Source organism: Lissotriton vulgaris, chromosome 6, assembly GCF_964263255.1.
Source record: "Lissotriton vulgaris chromosome 6, aLisVul1.2, whole genome shotgun sequence".
Taxonomy (NCBI): Eukaryota; Metazoa; Chordata; class Amphibia; order Caudata; family Salamandridae; genus Lissotriton; species Lissotriton vulgaris.
In genome coordinates, this window is record NC_141694.1 from 388,473,998 (window position 1) to 388,493,569 (window position 19,572).

The following is a 19,572-nucleotide window of genomic DNA, read 5'->3' on the forward strand; positions in this document are numbered from 1 at the left end:
CCCACATTTACCCATGCTTCTGGGATAACCAGCAGGGGGGCAACCCTGACCAATTGGGTATTGTGTGTCACTGTCCGGTATGACAACTTCCTCCAAAGTGTGGCAAATTTGTGTCCCAGAAAGCACTGTTTGTCAAAATCCAAACTGGAGAAAATATCTCCTGGAGCTTAACATCTGGCCAACCCAACCTACAGGTGTGGCTAACTTTCACTAACTCACCCCTTTCAGCCCCTCTGCTAATTCAATTACTGGTGCTTGCCTCTGGCAGGTGGGGGTGCAGGAAGTTAGGGTGGTGCTGTTCCTGCCCTAAACTCTCATTCTCACTTCGACCAGTTTGGTTACTCACCCCCTTTCTTTCTTGTGCTTGACAGCAGCAGTTCTCCCACCAGATGTTGCCTTTGTCCACATGCACGCCACTTCACTTCTTATACAGCAGTTTGTCTGAGCCTGTCAAAGGCTGGCTATCAGGAGAGATTGCTTGAAGGCTGGAATTTGGCACAACAAAAGCACTTCTTTTCCGTCATAGTTATAATAAATCCAACTTTGGCAAGTTGTTGGATTTGTTCTATCTATTATTTTAACACTTTGAAGTGTCATTTTAGCTCACTCCTGTCAAGACTTTAAGTTTAATCAGGTCTTCCCATGTTAGCCTATGGAGCAAATGCACTGCATTGGGGGAAAAACGAAATTGCCAGTTTCTTCCAGACCAGGGCTTATAAAACGTATTTTCTAATGTGACTGCTTATAGTTACAAGGCACCCTACCCATGGGGGTCATGGGGAGACCTTAGGTATGACTTCTAGGTAAAAATAAGGTAGTTTAAGACTTTGTAAGTACCTTTAATTCCAAAGTCGCTTTTGCATTTAAATTTTAATTTAAAAGCAGCCTGCAGAGCAGGGCTGACTGTTGAAATGTCAGCAGGCCACACACCAGTGCACACTTAATTGGGCCTCTAAATCTACATGCCCTACCATGCACTAGGTAATTATAGGTAGGTTGTCAGTACCAATTGTAATTACACCTAATTACAATGTACTTTTAATCAGAGCACAGACCCTGGGTCTGGTTACCAGGGCCTGGACCTATTCAGAATCAGAAAACCAGCATTTAGTGCTAGAAATGGGTGCATAAAGTGGGGGGGGGGGGGGGCACTGCAAAATGCCCTGGTTTCTCACACAATCTCCTTTCCACCCCAGTCAACAGTCCAGGAAACTTAGCCCAACCCTGGGAGACATTCCCTGGTTTGTCAGTTGTGGAAGAAAGTAAAGAAAACAAGCTGTACCACTGCAGGGCCTACTCTGCCTTACATCCTCCTGCTAAGATCACTTCCTCTTGGACGTTGACCCATCTCCACAGTAACAGGACCCATTTTAAACTGAAACTTCATCCCAGCTGTTTCCTTTTCCTCCTCTCTTTTTAGTTTAGATAGTGAGGTGCCCACCTTCACTATCCCTAACTTCGCTAGGGCAACACCTAGCTGACCCACAGAGGTTACCCCACACTTGAGCAACACCACCATGACCAACAGGGTCAGGGGGCCTAACTTACTTTTGCGTCTTGGGCCTGCCTCCCATGCCATGTACAGTGCAGCCATGAAGACCCTCACCCAGAAGAGGCTGCTGACAGCTGTCAGAATCCAGAACCATGCCCTAAGCTCTCCACTGACGTTCATGTACATCATTCTTAGACTGCAAGTAATTAAGCTGCTTCACATGGAACTCAGTTTCACATTGTGATTTGAACCAGAAGATAATACAATTAGGGAGGACTAGAAGGTAATGTCCCCACAGAAGCTCAACTGAAACGTGTATATTAGCAGTGGCGGTTTCTCTATGAGGGCGCCGGGGCTCCGCCCCGTTACATGCTCAGCAGTCATTTATTAAAACAAAATACCCGACAACGACATTGCACGGCCAGTCATTCAGTTTATGAGCTGCCAGAAAATGCCTTGAACGTGGGGCACTGTATGCCCCACACTCACTCACACTCCCTGATATGTATCACCACTAATGTGAGTCACGTGACTCACCCAGCCTGCCCTGTTGTTTCTTGCTAAGGCTACGTGGTGTTTGCCGGCTGAGAACCTCACAGCCCTGAAGGCTGTGACGTCATCAGCTCGGCAAAGACCTAGCTGCGAGGCACAGTCTCCACCCCCTGATGGCGTGGAGGTAAAGTTAGCCCCGGGCGTTTTCAATACAAGCCCGGGATTGCTAACCCGCCACGTCAATCAGAGAGAGTGGAGAGCTTGTTACTACACCCTTTCCCAACTCGCTACAGGGAGTGGGTGGGACCCCTCTCTGTGATGAGTTGGGAAAAGGTGTGGCAGGCAGGAAGCAGGAATGGAGTCTGCGCAGACTCGACCACCTCAGGTGTCCCGCGCATGAGTCGGCAGTGGGTCGGTGTTCCTTTTGTGACTGCATCATCAAAGTAACGAGGTAACACTTTCTTTAATCTTTCTCCCTTTTTATTTGCCCTTCCAACTGTAATTCCTCAAAGTCCCCAGTATGACCCCCCGTGCCATTTGTCCCCTGTCCGGCCCAATTTATCATGCCCCCTCTGTCCCGTGTCTGCACCTCCATCACGACGCCGGCCTTCAATTGAGAGGATTACCCTGGGCCTAATCGACATGGAGCTCGTCCCATTCTTTTGTGGCTTTGAAGATAAGGAGCGAGAACCTGAGTAAATCTCTTCATACTGTACTTTCATTACACTCTGCCCTCAGGCCCTGACTGGCTGCTGAGATGCACAGACACTTTCAAGAGGTGCCACGATTGCGTAAGGCTCCGACCTGCTGGCGGGGAGCCTGGTTCACATCACAGTGATCTCTGACTGTTTTGGAACACCCGGAGGGAAGGTGCCCTGGGAGAGGAAGAGATAGAGTGAGGAGGAAGCTAAATCTGTGGAGGAGACATAGTCCATCGCGCAAGCCAGTGGATGCACAGCAGGAGGTGTCCCTAGATGTCAGGGCCTCCAATAGTTCAGTAGGTCTTGGGACGGAGTCAGTCATGTGTTGGTTGAGTGCAAACGTGTTATTTTAGAACTAGCTGGCGTCTCTAAAATAGGGTTAGACAGATTATTAACTCAATCTGGCAGTTTAAGTCTGCTTCATTCTAAGCCTCTCTAGCAGATTTAAATGGAAAATATGTGTAAAAAGCTGTGTATTGCAGTACACCATATATTTTGTAGGTTAGTTCCCACTTTTACCATGTAAACAAACTGGTCCCTCACAGGCACCTATGCGCTGCTTATGTTTGCAGAGAGTCAGGCCGTGAGACAGGCATCCACCCTAGACTCCAGAGGAATCCCGCCACTGCTCTAGGCCTCGGAGTCGGTTACAGATCATGTGATGGGAACCGTGTGCATTTCAAACATGCCACTGACTTCACAAGGCCAGTACGCCTGGACCAATGTCAATCACATATCAGGTTTGTGTGTGTACCTAATCTGTAGATCTCTCTTTCGAATTGTTCCTCAAGTGAGATGGCAATTTCTCGATTTCTGACTTGTAATAACCTTGAGAACCCCTTGTGATAGTTTGTCGATGCATTTCACTCAAGTGAATTAATTATGGTACAGTGCCATGCTAGTTGGTGAAAAGCAAAGTTTGTTTGAGAAAAATGCCATTTATATAGAGATGGAAGGTGCATTAGGCCCGAAAATATTTTTGATGATAGCATTTACGAAGTTTCTCAGGTACAAAGTGACTATCAGTAGGAAAGATGACTACTTTTTATGACCAATTCGCTAAAGACCATTACCTCATGATATTTTATTTATTGGTATTTTATTTGCACTCAATTGCATCCCCAATTGCCCTGCTCCTTGAATGCACTTTGGTTTGTGTTTCAAGATCGGATCCTGGTTGCCCTTCCTATCGTCTACACATCTTCCCCATCTCATAGTGTGGTAAATATTTGATTTACCGTCCTAATTTCTATGCAGGTAAGTACTTTAACAAAAATAACTCAATCGGAAAGAAAGAGGCAGAGTCCGTGGTGTTAGAGTTCTTAGGGGTTTTATTCCTTAAAAAGGAATGGTCATGGTACCAGATCGGATATCGTGTTCCTGCCACCACTGGGGTGCAGGAAGGGATAGAGCAATATTTTATTGACAATACATAGCTTATATACTTAAATCATACAAAAGAAACCAATACAGTAGGCGTAACAGCTGAGAGAAACAAGATAAGAGCACACACGTGGTAGTGATACGTAATTAGAAGGCGTGAACTAGGCGTGAACATAGAGGTGTGTGCTAGAAACATCACATGTAAGTGTCACGAGTAGGTGGGTACTTAGCAGAATTTGGCAATGTCAGCAGAAATCTGAGGCCTGGATGCGCGCGCAGCTGCATGACGCGTGAATGACGTGGAACTGGAGGGTGCAGGGGACTTGACATTTACACTTGCGGAAAGAGACAGAAGTCTGGCATGTCAGATCAACTCGTACCTATATCATATCTGATATCTAATGTTTGGGAACCATATTATCTAGAGGAAAAGGTCTCTTGGGCAGAGGCTATTCTATACTGACTGTGAGTGCGTGTATAAGCGTCTAAGTGTCTGCATGAGATGCGAGGGGGTATGGGCCTACCATGGTAACAGAGGCTATGAATTACTTGCACGGAGACAGTGAGGCCGGGCCCTTTGCTCTGCAGCTGGAAGATGTTTACTTGAACTAGTAGGCAGGAATGTATGTTTGAGGAGCGGAACAGATAATTCGAAGGTTGAATACAGTGTTGGCAGGCAGCAGGCTGAGCTAAGCGCCGTTAGCCGCACAGGGAGTAAGGCAGAGGTCACGGGTACAGAGGCAGCCCAGGCTGAGGCGTTCAGAATCAGAAGGCAGGAAAAGGCTCGATGGCAGAATTCAGGGCCTACTTCGCCAGAGCTGAAAAACGTGTAAAGTACACCACAAAAAGACGTTGGCATGGCATATTTAGGAACAGAATATTCAACCCATTCAGGGTGGATCTGAAAGAGGACATGTTAACGTTGGACGCAAATGTATTTGCGTCTTCATAGCTGGCACAGGAGGGAAGTTACATGCACTTTAAGCTGGTACATGGAGACGGTGGGGTACACGTTAGGGAACATTTCTTGACCATAAAATTTATATTTCCTCAATAGTTACGCCAGGCTCCGCTTGTCCCCCTTTACTTTATGCTTTCAGAGATACAAAAAACGGGTTGCAGAACTCAGCCACATCCGGTAATGCTGTACACCAGTAGAGTACAGAGCAGTGAATTGCAAGTTTGTTTTCTGCCTCCAGAATAGAAACAGAGCAAAGATTAGCAATGCAGTATCTGCATGTGTAATGACACACAATCACGCTCTGTCTGTTTACGGAACTGTTTTCAAGTTAAAAATCCATGTAACAATCTATTGTGGGAAGTTGTCAGATTTTCAGTCAATTATTTTCCTGTTGTGTCTGATCGAACAGGGACAGGGTGCTCTGATGACGTTCTTTCATGTTGAATAGTTGCACTTTATTTAGTGCCCACCAAGAATGCACATTGCTTCTTGGCTCTTTTATTGAGGCGTTATTGTTAGCTGGAACAATGAATGGGAGGGTTCAGTCGTGACCTGCTGTGTAAACAACAGTGCATGCATGAACTTGGCAAGCTCTTTTACTGAGATTCGAATATGTGATCTGCCTGAGTGATGTGGTACATGCGTTGATCTGGTGAGCTACCTTACTTGGGTTCAAGTGTGCAACCTGCAGATTAAAATGGTAGATTCAGCTCGTGGGGGCAAGGCGCCGGGTGCAGTCACATTGGGTGAAATTGGTACGGTGGCTGCAAGGTTCATGTGGATCTATGGCGCAGGTTTTTTAACCCACTGAGCCCCCACACGCTATGCGGGTAAGGAAAGAATCAGATATTACATTGACTGGCTTTGAAAAATTGAGTAATGTAACATGACTGCGCATTTGACAATGGTGATACCTTTTTAGGGGCAGACTTGCACGCAGGATTTAGAAGTATTGCGTGGTTAATAAAGAGTATTACATTTTCATGTATGAATTTCTGCTTTTAGAAGAGTAAACTCGGTCTATGTAGAGCACACTCTGTACCTCACCTCTGAATGGGAGATGTAAATGTAAATGTAAATGTAGTATACTTGTAAAGCGCACAGCTGCCCCAGCAACGAGGCGTCCCGGCGCTGTATGACACTGTGGAACCCTTCCTGGCTCTCCCTGTGAGATGCCCCTCCTGGGCACCCCCAAGGTGAAGCCAGGCATCCCAGTGTTGTTGGGGCCGTTGTGGAGGTTAAGCAAGCTATTGCCCAGATTTGCAGCGTGGTGGGACCCATGATTATAGTAGGCGCCGAGGAGAGAATTATCGAGTCCGCAGACATTGAGCCCAAGACCCTGCCGCGTCGGGAATTTAACCCTGGTCCCGGGCCTGATCTCTGCTTCAGGGTCTGCCGCTTCTAACCAGTGAGCCACACTTCTCCAGATGTGGTGACCTTAGGGCTTCCAGTGTTCAACTGGTGGTGCTACAGCTTCTGGCTTTATAGATCCCTTGTGTATAATTCTGAAGTTTAATAAACAGTTGTTTTTTTAATACAAGTTAAAAAATATATCATAGCTATGCGTACGTTCCAGTTATGTTATACTTTATTCTCCTGCATATTCTTTTAAATCTGTATTTTCACAGGGGGGGGGGGCAGGTTTATAGGACCCTTACAATATGGAGGGAGTTCAGGATATAGTAGTCTATGTTCCATTAACAATTGACAGTGTCCACTGCCACAGAGGAACTCTATGGTCAAAGCGGAGAACGTAATGCCCTTTCCCACTGAGCCCAAAGCACCCATTAGACCCCAGGGGCACACGCACTGAATTCTGCTTGATATTGGACCCTCATTGCCAACCACAGACTGAAGCCCATCTCCTGGACTCAATCTTGTTCAATATACGGTTTACCTCTGTGGTATTCTATAGTTGTGCACAAAATAAACTCACTTGTGGTTGTACATCTGCTTTAACGGTACATTTGTGCTCCGGCCAGACCATGTGCTGGCAGCCTGCAATGGAATTAATTGTAATTCATACCTTACAATGAGTCATTTCATAGCAAGATTGGGTCTCTTCCATACCAAAGTGCTCAGGAGAATGGTGCCTGCTCACAGTATTCCTGGAAAGACACAAATAAGCCCCCTCCCCTGCTCTTAATGCGCCAGACCCTTGCTGTGCAATGTGGCACTGGGTTCTAGAAAGCCAGGTTTGAGTCACTGCTCTCCAGGTTCTGGGCAGCAGCATGTGTGTTACTGTTGGAATTCAGCGGCAATGGTGGTGCAGGAGGGCCAGCCTAGGTAGGCACAGTGCCAGCAGAATGCAAACTTCCAATTATATTTGCTTCTATAGTGCACACTGCAGAATTCAATTGATTGTAGGCGCTTCAGAGAGCTTTAATCTGGGGTTAGGGGTCACGGTTACCATAACTGACCCAGAGCTTGAGGCTGCAAAATGATCACTAACCAATATGCTATTCAATTCGATGTGGAATAAGTAAGCATTTTACTCTGTTGGGCCAACTTGAATGCCACTTTATCTCACATAGGCACTGGCTCAGTAGACAGATCCAACCTATTTATGCAACATTATTAAAATTAATTGTGGTTAATTGCAATTTAGAATGGCTCATTCATGAGGCCTTGGAACTGACAATAGTTTGAGGGGAGGCAGTGGTCTGTTTCTGTTTAGCAAAGTGGCTCGCAAACGTCTTGAAAATGCACCATTTGACCACTCCTTTTTCAAAAATTTCTCGGGGGGGAAACCCTCCGAAACCTCCTTAGGTTGTTCGGGCTCGCTGGCTATGCTCGCTCGGCACGGTGTGCTCCAAAACAAATTTTACGCCGCACCACTTTCAAATGCCACCAGCCGCCACAGTATATTAGATATCACAAGCTTACGAACAAGCTGAGGGAATACATTTTTAGGTATGCTTTGTTTAGGAGGTCAGTAGGTTGGGAGCTGTAGGCTGTATTAGCTGTAGCAGTTAAGGTTCTCTTTTGGGCGAATGTAGTTCTGTATTTACTTGTTTCGTATTTCTGGGCAAATCTGCTTCTGAGAACTGTCAGGCCACCAGTTGGCAACTCTTGTGCCAGATAAGAAATATTGTTATGATAGAATGTAACATCCCATTTAAAATTGGAAGATTTATTTGTGAGGATGGCAGCATCTTTGATGCTAGAACACAAAGCATGACAGCAATTAATGACAGCGTTTATGAGCAGAAAGTCCTGTCACTGCCATTTAGCTAAATTTCTCCTCGTCCTCCTAAGGACAGCAGATTCACAGTGGTTAGTTTTCTTGTTTGTGCCAGCATTTTACGAGCGGGCTAGCTATTTTGAAACACAATATTGAATATCTATTTTATAAATTAAAAGCTAGTGCCTAAACTCACTTTGATGAATGTGTTTCTCGAATCAAAACTATATGTATCCATAAGTTACTCATATATGACATTGTTTTTTCTTTTAAATTCCAACAGGTTGTAAGAAGGTATATTCTTGGTTCAATTGTGGACAGTGAAAAGAACTATGTGGATGCTCTGAAGAGAATTTTGGAGGTATTTTACTTTTGATGTCAGTGATGTGGCTAATCATATTTTGTCGGTAGAAAAACGTATGCGCATTACTGTGTTTTCTATCATATATTTTTATCCCGCATAACAATTCGCATCTAGAATATTTCGTCAGAAATATTTGCATTTTCATCAGTGTCTTTTTCCCCTGATTTTCAGGAATATGAGAAGCCACTTTCAGAAATGGAGCCCAGGTTATTAAGTGATAGGAAACTTAAAATGGTCTTCTACAGAATTAAGGAAATTCTTCAGTGCCATTCACTTTTCCAGATAGCCCTGGCAAGCCGTGTGTCGGAGTGGGACACTCTGGAAATGATTGGTGATGTTTTTGTGGCTTCGGTAAGTACATGCATGAAACTGGTTGGCTATAAATATGCCAAGATGAGAAGCGTTTTTATAAAAAGTTAATTCTCTTTCATTCTTGAATACCGAGGTAGTAAGATATTTTCCAAAATTCAAAAATGCTTAAAAACAAATCGCTAAATCAAAAAGGCACACCAGCATCTACTGGTGAGCTTGTAGTCCCCTTCTTTGCTTTGCAAATATCTGTAAGTACCTCTGCCTCATACACCCTTTACATTATTTCCTTGCATACCTTCTAAACAACCCTTTAAACAATATTTGTGTTTTTGTGAAGTTTTGACATTTGCTTATATGTATATTTGGACCATAAAATGTTTTACATAGAAAACCAATGTTCAATATATAATGTTCATAGTCAAAATAATGTAAAGTCAAGATGGCTGCACCACATTTTTCATGTCCTAGTCTAAAAGCATCTGGAATTTAAATATCTTCATCTGATTCTTAATGAGCACGCATACGGGAAGCAAGCTCCATGAAGCCTATCTAACAAAGTATTCCTAACCCAATAAGAATCAGCATTTATGAATCCAGGATTATTATCTGAGATGAACTTCAAAACTAGTCTCTATTTTTTTAGTTTTTTTATATAGCACAGTCTTTTCCTCAAGAGGATGAGCCATAAAGTGAGCCATAATCAAAACAGATTGCTTTACATGAAAAAGTCACAGATCAAATGCAGATAATAGGTATGGAGAAAGTGTTAACATATGAAATCAGGCAGGTACTATAGCTTACATATAACTAGCAGCAGTAGTAGGAACAGGACTAGAATGAACTTGTAATATATAACACTATCTGCACGTGAGAAGAATTTGAGCGCTGATTTACAAAATAGCATCAACCTGTACTTGGATAGTTTTCCATAAATGGAGAGGATCACCATGCAGCTATACAGAAACGTATTAAGGGCCTGAATAGGAGTTTGAGTGCCCTCCTGTAACACCACCACTGCTGCGCTGCCGGTAGGACTGCCAAGCCAGTGGTGCAGCCACCACCGGATTCCACGTTGAATTCAGGGCAGTGCTGCAGCGGTCTCACAGCAGTGGCTGTGTTAGGCTCATAGGAGAGCCTCAACAGCAGACCATCGCCATGAGACTGCTTGAAGCTCGTTTCTGCATGGTGTGGCACGGTGTGGCATGCACCATGTCATACATGTCACACCGTGCATGACCAAGGGTGCAATTCCAGGGAGGCAAAACATGTGACACCCCCAGCATGCACCTTCAGGCCCAGAAATTGCAGGGGCTCCTGTTTTGGACCACTTACCTGCATATTCGCCACCCTCTTCATGGTGGGCTCCCGCCGTGTTTTTGGTATCTGTGTTTTATAGGCTGCCAGATTTAGATGACCTTGCTTCAGCTTGTGAACCCACATATATTTTTCTGAGTATAATTAGTTTGTCAACATCACAAATTACAGGGTTAGCTTGGGGCATAGGCCCAATACTATGTTGACCCTGACCTAACTCCATCCTTTAGAAACAGTTCTGTTTTTTGATATCCCATAAAAAACAGGATTTCCTCCTCAAATATTTTTCAGAATATGGTAAATATAATACACAATCTCTTCAGTAGAGTCTTCATGTTTCCCTCAGAATTTCTGCATTGTTATTGTATATATAACCTTTAACATACTTAGATTGTTAGAGTTGCGGTTGTACAAACAGTGATAACTTGTATTATGCCATATGTCAGTACTCGTAATCTGCACCATCATGGTTTATGGTACCATCATTTTTTTTTTGTCCTCATTTACCGCCCATCTCACCTTGAGTGTACATTCTGATTGTCCGTACCCACACTCAGCGAACTGAGAGGCATAGGGGGCTAAGAATTTTAACCTCGCCCACCTACCGGCACTAAGACTTATTGGTATGCGCACTCAATGGTCAACCTAGATGACTCTATTTTACAAACTTCCAGAGCTTGATGGCCTTGTCTGAAAAGCACCCCGATAACCTTGGGGATGATCCTGACCATGACCTCAGAGTGTTCAGGCAGCATAATCATAGGACCCAAGAGGAAAAAGAAAAAAATAAACCCTCACCAGGTCTCATTGTGATTTCAGGATATTCCAAAAACTTCTCTTCTTTTGGCTGCCAGGTCTTGATAGATCCAATTTTGAGATCGCCAGGTCCAAAGATTCCCATTCTAAAAAGGAAGGAGGGATAGGATCTGTCCATTTTATGCAAATTTGCCTTCTAGCCAGGAGCACAACATAAAAAAGTAAGGATCTTGCGGGACCTCTGACATTCTATTGAAGGCCAAAAAAGACCAGAGGAAAGTCAATAATAATCTGGATTCTAATAAGGTCCAACATAAACTTGCCAAAGCTATCCCAAAAAGGAGCCAGAGCCGGGCATTCTTTAAACATATGCAAATCCGATGCCGGGACCAGGCCGCATTTCTTGCAACATACGAGTAGCTCTTTGTTGATTTTAGAAAGTTTCAACGGGGTAAAGTAGACCCTATGTATGGTATATAAGTGATTCCTTTTCAGCCACGCGGGCTTTACTATATCATGTAATAAATTACACGGGGCTTGGCACAGGGTATCGCACTCTTGGTCTGGCAGAACATTTCCCCATAGATCTTGTTCAAGTTTAAACTCTCCATCCACTGCCTCCAACACTGCCTGGTACCAAAAGGAGACTTCTTTCTTCCCTCGTGGTCTGGTCACAAGACTAAACTCCAAGTCGGTACCTTCCCCCAATAGGCCGCCCTTGGTAGTTTGTAGCGGAGCCTGAACCCAGCTAGACAGTTGGAGATACTTGAACCTAGAAAGGCCTGACCCTACCTTATCACTCAATTGCTCCCAAGCTAGTAGTGATCCATCAGAGATCAGATAACCCCAGACTTCCAGGCCTAGTTCCCTTATCGGGGCTGCCAAACTATCCCTCAGGCATTCTGGACCCCCGGGTGAGTGCCATAACGGGGCCATTTTCGAAAAGTAACCCAAAGATATCGACCTCCTCAGATCAATCCATGTTCTTGCCAAGCCCTGTAGCACCTTCAACCTAACTTTTTTGAAAAACTTAACATCCCCAAACTTAAACAAAAAACCCTCCACCGGTAAGTGTGCACCCTGAAGCATTGCTAAAAACATCCCTCCTATCTCAGTATTAACCAGCATTTTTAAAAGCATATGAGCATGAGATAATTGGAAGGCCCAGGCATAAAGTTGGATATCGGGAAGAGCCAGGCTCCCCTTCTCTCTTCGTCTTCTCAGCTTTTTCCTGGCTAATCTCACATATTTATACCCCCAATCAAATGTATTAATCTCCCTCTGAATTTTATCAATTTGTGCTTTATCAAAGTACAATGGGATGCAATTAAAAAGAAGAGATTTTAGGAAGTATTGACATTTTAGCCATGTTTGCCCTGCCGATAATCGAGAGAGGCAACGAAGTCCAGGTCTTCATTAACTTCACACACTCTCTGGTAACGGCCTTCAGATTGATCTCCGCAATCTTGGCTATGTCTTGAACTATCTTAACCCCTAAATATCTCATAGCGGGCTTATTTGATACAGATGCTGTGCAGCCGTCTGATTCCAAACCATTACCTCCGTTTTAGCCGTGTTGATTTCGTACCCTGAGACTGAACCGAATTTTTTAGCTTGACTAATGATGGCTGGAAAGGCCCTATCAAGGTCGGCCGTGAAGATTAAAACATCATCGGCATACAGGGCTACCTTCCTCTCCCACTCTCCATATCTGAAGGACTGAATATTATTATCCTCCCTTAGTCATTGGGCAAAAGGTTTGATATACAATCGAAAAGGAGAGGGGAGAGTGGGCAGCCCTGTCTAGTGCCTCTAGATATATCAAAGGGCGCAGTAAGACCACCATTTACCAACAACCTAGCTGAAGGTCTCCTGTAAATTGCTTGTACAAAGCGACAAACCTTCTCACCCAGATTGAATTTTTTCAAGGCCTCCGACAGGTATAACCAATTTACTCTGTCGAAGGCCTTGGTTGCGTCTAGGGTCATCGCTGACAATGGAAGAGAGAATGTAGATGCCAGGTCTATTGCCCCGATAAGGTCATAGGTTAGGTGTGATAACTGGCGGTCCCTCACAAAGCCCTTCTGATCAGGATGCAGGACATCCCCCACCACTGTACCCAGCCGCGCTGCCATAATAGATGTAAAACTTTTATAATCAGCATTCAATAAAGATATGGGTCTGTAGGACCCACAGTTAGATGCCACCTTCCCTTGTTTCAATAATAATACTATAATGGCCTCGTTCCAAGAGTCTGGCGGGATCAGGCCTTCTTGCAAGATCTGATTGAAGAGTTTGGTCATAATAGAAATAACCTGATCCCCTATCACCTTATATATCTCGGAAGGTAAGCCATCTGGCCCTGCGGCCTTACCCCTCTTAGTTTTATCAATTGCATCCTTTACTTCCAAACAGGAAATCTCCCTATCTAGATATCTTTGTTGCTCAGGGGTGAGAGAGAGAAGCGACATGCTCTCAAGCCATCTCTGGGAACTCTGGCTATCATCTTCGCCATTCTCAAGGAAGATATTCTGGACAAAAAGGAACGAAAAGCATCATGGATTTCCATATCTGTTGCAAAAATACCCCTTTCGTCTCTGATCTCTCAGATATAGCTCCTTGCTCGGTCCTATTTACTCTTCCAAGCAAGGAGCTTACCAGCTCCTTCCCTATATTCGAAGTGTGAAATCTTACTGGCCTCCCACCTTCGTAGAAGCCTGGTGTTTAAAATGCTTTCAAGCTGGGATTTTAACTCTCTAATCTGATCCCGCTTCGCCTGTAAGATTTCGATAGACATTGAAGCGGCTAGGTCTACCTCTGCGTCCCTTAACCTATGCTCAATATCTGAGATCTCTTCCTTATAAAATCTGTTCTTATAACAGGACCTATTAGTAATGTGTCCCCGTAAGAAGACTTTCAAAGAATCCCAGACTGAAGTGATTCGGGCAGTGCCCTCATTCCCCTCTAAATACCATGACGCTTTTTGTGAAAGATAAAGTTCTTCTTCCTTCTCCCTAAGTATAGCATGATTGAAAGACCAAGTCCTATGTGCACTAGGTGTTTGGCTTTTGAGAGTCAAGAGAACCCCAGAGTGATCCGAGTGATGGGATGCCAATTATGCTACGTTCTTAACCACACTTCTTAGGGAGTAGCTTACCAACACAAAGTCGATACGTAATTGATACCCCTCGGATATTTGCTGTTTGATTAGTACTAACATGGGAGTCCACCCAAGAATGGTGCTTTAACGGGGCAGTCATCTCCTGTTCCAATAGATGAGTTTTCTGGAGGACAATGAACTGTGCCTTGGATTCTCGTAAGTATTGTAAAATGCTATCTCTCCTTGGCCTCGTGCGCAGACCATTGCCGTTCCAGGAAAGAATCTGCAGAAAGGTCATGATGACTCCCCCTCCTCTACCCTAACCGACTGTAGAATGTTAATTATTAACACCCGCAAGACATTACCTATACCATTTATTTTAATTCAATTCTGGACAAATCTAAAATAGCGGAAATGAGGATTTTATGGACAATTTTAACCCTCCCACCCCCTGTATCCCCCACACATGGAGAACCCTACCCCAGTCATCCTGACAATTAGTCCAGACAGTGCAACCTGAGATTTCCACCCATATCCCCAACCTAAAAAAAAAAGAAATATAAATCCGCCCTGAATTGCAAATCCTAAAATTTCAACCTAGACATCCCATCTACCCACACCTATCCGTAAACCCATAAAGTACCTCTTAATCTCCCTACCCTTGCATACAGTTACAAATATAAACCTATTGTTCTCTGAAAAAGAAAGGAGGGAAGGGGGGGATGAAGAATAGAACCCAAAGTATATAAGGGGAAGGTATGGTCTAAACTAACCTAATCTCACTTATCTCATCTCACTCCCCCTCTCTTCCTCCATTTTCTGAGGAAGCCCTGCTTATACTCCCCCAACCCTTTCCTAGACCAGCAGATACCTACACTTCTTATTTGTAAATGCAAATCCTCACAAATCTGGGAATTAATCTAAAACTAATATCTGCTGAGACTAATCTATGCATTAAGACAACTGTAAATTTCCAAGTAGGTCCTCAGCCTCCTGTACCGATCTTACATTGTACATTTTATTTTTAAACATAATCCTCAGGGAGGTGGGACATTTTAGTGCTCCCAATTTTTTTAATCCATCCAACTTCCTCCCCATTTCCCATTGTCGATGTAGAGTAGCTCTAGCCAGATCCTAGCGGATCTGGAAAGGAAAATCCTCACCCCTCAGTGATTTAAGTTTGGGAGAAAGATTCAAAATCTTCTCTTTAACTGAATAGGTATGGAAATTTATAAGGATTTTCCTTGGCTTGGGATGATTAGGATTACGTCTGAAGGGGTCCCGGTGAATTCTTTGGATATCCCTGTCCAGCTCCTCGGCAGTGATCTCTAAATCCAGTGATTCTTTTAAGAGATTTATCATAAAAGGTTTTCGATCACTCCCTTCGCTGCCCTCTGGGACATTCAATACCCGTAAGTTATTCCTGCGGGAATTGTTCTCTACAATTTCCAGTCTGTCTCTCAATGCTCCCTCCACTTTCTTCAAGGCTGCGAAGTCCCCCTTCATGACGGTAAGCTGACCAGTCAGTGACCCTACTTCAGATTCCAGCGTTTCTGTCCTTACATTCAGAAGATCCACTTTTTTATCTAATGATTCGCAGAAACTTCTGATCTCCCTTTGGTTTGAAGCTGAAACATCAAAACCCTTTTTTATGTCCACCACCAATGAGGCCATGAGTTGTTCTAAAGAAGCGATTGAATGGGCCTCCATAGCAAAAGCGGAAATTTAAATCAGGGCCGCGGCCTGAACTGGAGCCGAAGCTAGGGCCGACACTGGGACCAGAGCCGGAGCCGGGACCGAGTCCTGAGCCAAAGCTAGAGCCGGAGTATGCACCTCTGAACTTTTTGCCATTGCTCCTCCATCTGAACATTCTCCCACGTTGTTAACAAGAGGGCTAAAACCCTTAAGTGTATCCTGAGGATTTCCTGAGGAGGCTTCATAAGGGATCTGGTCTGTGGACTCCTCTCCTCTCCCCTCTCTTTCTCCACCTCATCCTGTCACCTCTCGCTGCTGGCTCAGCGCTGTCTGTATCGTCTATAGTATCACCGTAGCACAAACACCCCCCAGCGTGTAGGTACCTAGATTTACTTTTACTAGGGAAGAAATAGAGGTACCTGCCTCGCTTGGGTCTGGTGCTGACTGAGGTCCGACCTCTCTTATCATTTTATAAGCTTCCCCCAGACATAGCACTTCTGGCAAGACCTTAAAATAAGACCTGAGGGAAGGTGTAATCTTGGATTTTGAGTCTAAAAAGGGACCATTAACCTTGGCTTTAGAAAGTTTGGGGTTCTTCTTTTTAGCCCACTCCTGATAGGTAGGTAGAAATACACTTTTTACTAACCTTTCCGCCTTTCCTGGTCTTAGCCTTCACCACCGTCCACCCGGCTCCGCTACCACCGCCACCACTGCCCAATTCCTCACACTCGCTCCCACTCTCAATATCCCCAGGGGTAAGACTGCTTGTATCTAGTCCTGTATCTATGTCCCCTTTGGTTTAATCCACTGCACCTGGTCAGCTGCTTTTTTTACGGGCTTAAACCTGTACTTCCTATCCCTCCCATGGCTCTTACTATTGCTCGACGGAGAGCTAGGAGAGGGGGCAGAAGCAGGCACAGGGGTGGAAGCTGGGACCAGGACGCCCCCTCAGTTATCCTGACACCTTTAACCTGCAACCCTTCCTGGATAAGCTGAGCTTGAGTGTTCACCGGCTCCGCCCGAACCTTGTACCTCCAAAAGCTTTGCCTCCTTGGACCTCTCCAGGTTTGCTTCTACTGCTGCTCCTTTGATACCTCCTCTGAGGAGACCGCGGGCCGCCACTCTGCGGCTCCTCCTCAACTCCAGTGCCGCAGTCCCCCAACGGGTGGAGCAGAATGTGGAAAAAGAAGAACAAATTCTGGAGTCCGCACAGTCAAGGCTGAGGAAGGCGGAGGAGATGTCCTTGTCACCCTCGCCCCCTCCAATGCACATCTGGATTAGCTGGACTATCTGGCTAACAAAGAAAAAAAACAACAACAAAAAAAGCACTGAAAGAGAAAACCAGATAGGAGCTAGGGGTCGAAGTTGAGCCCCGACAGTCTCGTACAGAAAAAAAAACCATCCCACAAGTACCTCAGCCTTGTTTAAGGTCGCCACAAGTGGCCGTCATCTCCCCCACTCTGCCTCAGCAGAACAAAATGCCAAACTACAAACTGAGAAACTTCCAAGACCTCCAAGATCTCCAAAGAAGCCTCACAGACCCACAAAGATTGAACCAGTACCATCATTTATAAAGCTTATCACGTATTTAAATATATTCCAAAACAAATCACACGTTTGAGACCCAGGAACACATTGGAGTAGTCGGGCAGATATTTTTATACAGCTCATTATGCTTCATATTCAAAATGGAATTCACTGCCACGTGGCCCATAGGGACATTGGTATTTTTCAATAACTTAGCATGTGGACGTTGCAGCTTCCTTGCTGCTTTGTCACGTTACTACATGTCTTTATTTGCGCGATAATTTCAATGACTGCTTTCACATGAGAACTCATCATTGTGTTCATTGTGCATGTTTCTAGGATTTTCACTGAACATTATGTGCAAGGGCCAAACGTTAGCCCTTAGACAAAATATACCAATGCAGCTGTTGTTTGGATAACATACTTTGGTTTTTAGTGAGGTACACGAATAGGTGACACACTTGGAGAGAGACCTTTCCAGGGAGAAGAGCGAGACAGCCCCTATGATGTAGATTTACCATCTATAGGCTCTACCATCTATTGAGCAATTTGATCTCCTCAACCCTTACCAGTCAGGCTTCCGAGCAGGACACAGCACAGAAACTGCGAAGACTCACATAATTGACGACGCACTTCAAATGCTAGACCAAAACGACACCTGCCTCCTCATCCTTCTTGATCTCTCTTCAGCATTCGACACCGTTAAACATGAGAATCTACTAGAACTACTAAACACAAGAATGGGTTTATCTGGAACTATTCTCAAATGGTTCACTTCCTTTCTTCACAACAGGTCGCAGAAATTCAAGAGCAAGAACCTGATGTCCTCGCCAATACCTGTAACGCTAGGCGTCCCCCAAGGATCCTCTCTATCCCCAACCTTGTTCAACCTAGTCATGGAACCTCTCACCACCCTGCTACAAGCATCCAATGTACACTTTCGCATGTACGCCGATGACACCCAACTTTACCTCAAATTACAATCCCTCAATGACATGCTGCTCCTGAACTCAACAATCAGATGCACCCAATCCTGGCTTGCAGATAATCACCTCAAACTCAATGCCCTGAAAACAGAGTTCCTTCTGATCTCACCTCCAGCGAAGATATCCACCACTCAAATCTGGCTTAAACACCTAACCGCACTCAATGTCCAACCCACCATCGTGGACTCAGCAAAATCCTTAGGCATAACACTTGACACCAATCTCAACATGCAGCAACATATCAGCAAGGCAACAAAGGGAGCGGACTTCCAGATCAATATTCTGAAGAAACTTAAACCCTACCTCCCAGCCAAAGACTTCCAAACCGCAGTACAAGCACTAGTCATCCCACGAATTGAATACGGCTGCACCGCCCTCTGCGGACTCCCCCTAACTACAACCGCACCACTAAGAGCTTCCCTAAATGCTGCAGCGAGACTCATCACTGGGTCAAAAAAGCACTCCCACATTACCCCTGACTTGAAATCCCTGAATTGGCTGCCTTTTGAAGCCAGAATACATCTGAAAATCGCCTGCATGACACACAAGGCGGTACACCTAAACTCACCCGGCTACCTCGCTCAGAAATTGACATTCTCTGGGGGAATTAGAAACACGAGAGGCACAAACAATCTTCTTCTGAAACCTCGAAGATTCCGGAAGGAAAAAACATACAAGCGCTCCTTCACAGGAATGGCGCCTAGGATTTGGAACTCACTCCCTCCCGAAACCAGGCTTATATCTTCCTTTACACTCTTTAAAAGAGAAGTAAAAGCTATCCTCACGGCTAAATACACTTGAACTATTATTTCGAACTCTGTTAACACCCTGCACCGTTCTGTATCACATGTTTTACCCCTTTACTTATTTGTATGAGTTGTCTTATTACGCACATGAACTATTATCTCGAACTCTGTTAACACCCTGCACCGATCTGTATCACATGTTTGACCCCTTTACTTATTTGTATGAGTTGTCTTATTATGCACATGATTGGCTTTGCAGCCACCTATTTGTACTGTGTGATCTATTGATCTATTTGTTTGACTATGTTCCTTCATGTACCCTCTATGTAAAGCGCTCTGATATCTGCGAAGATCTTGTTCGCGCTATATAAAACTTTGAAAATAAATAAAATAAATAAATAAAGGTATGGGGTTGGCTGACAAAGCCCAAAGATCTTTGATTATATAATAATACTACTTATTGACAAGGGGAGAGAGGTTAGGCACTTTTCTCCATTGTCTTTTTATAATGACATCTCCCTTCATGATATATGGACTAGCTGCAATGCTGACTGTATTT

The 19,572-nt window shown here is 44.5% G+C and overlaps 1 protein-coding gene across 3 annotated transcripts in view; it reads left to right on the top strand.

The window, feature by feature from the left end:
- The window catches only part of ARHGEF10 (Rho guanine nucleotide exchange factor 10), an 888,980-nt gene that overhangs the window by 321,085 nt on the left and 548,323 nt on the right, over positions 1 to 19,572 (top strand). For all 3 annotated transcript variants that reach the window (XM_086926411.1, XM_086926413.1, XM_086926412.1), the window contains 2 exons: positions 8,497 to 8,574; positions 8,749 to 8,928. In XM_086926411.1, the coding sequence (XP_086782537.1) occupies positions 8,497 to 8,574; positions 8,749 to 8,928 (258 nt within the window). The remainder of the gene's footprint in view (positions 1 to 8,496; positions 8,575 to 8,748; positions 8,929 to 19,572) is intronic.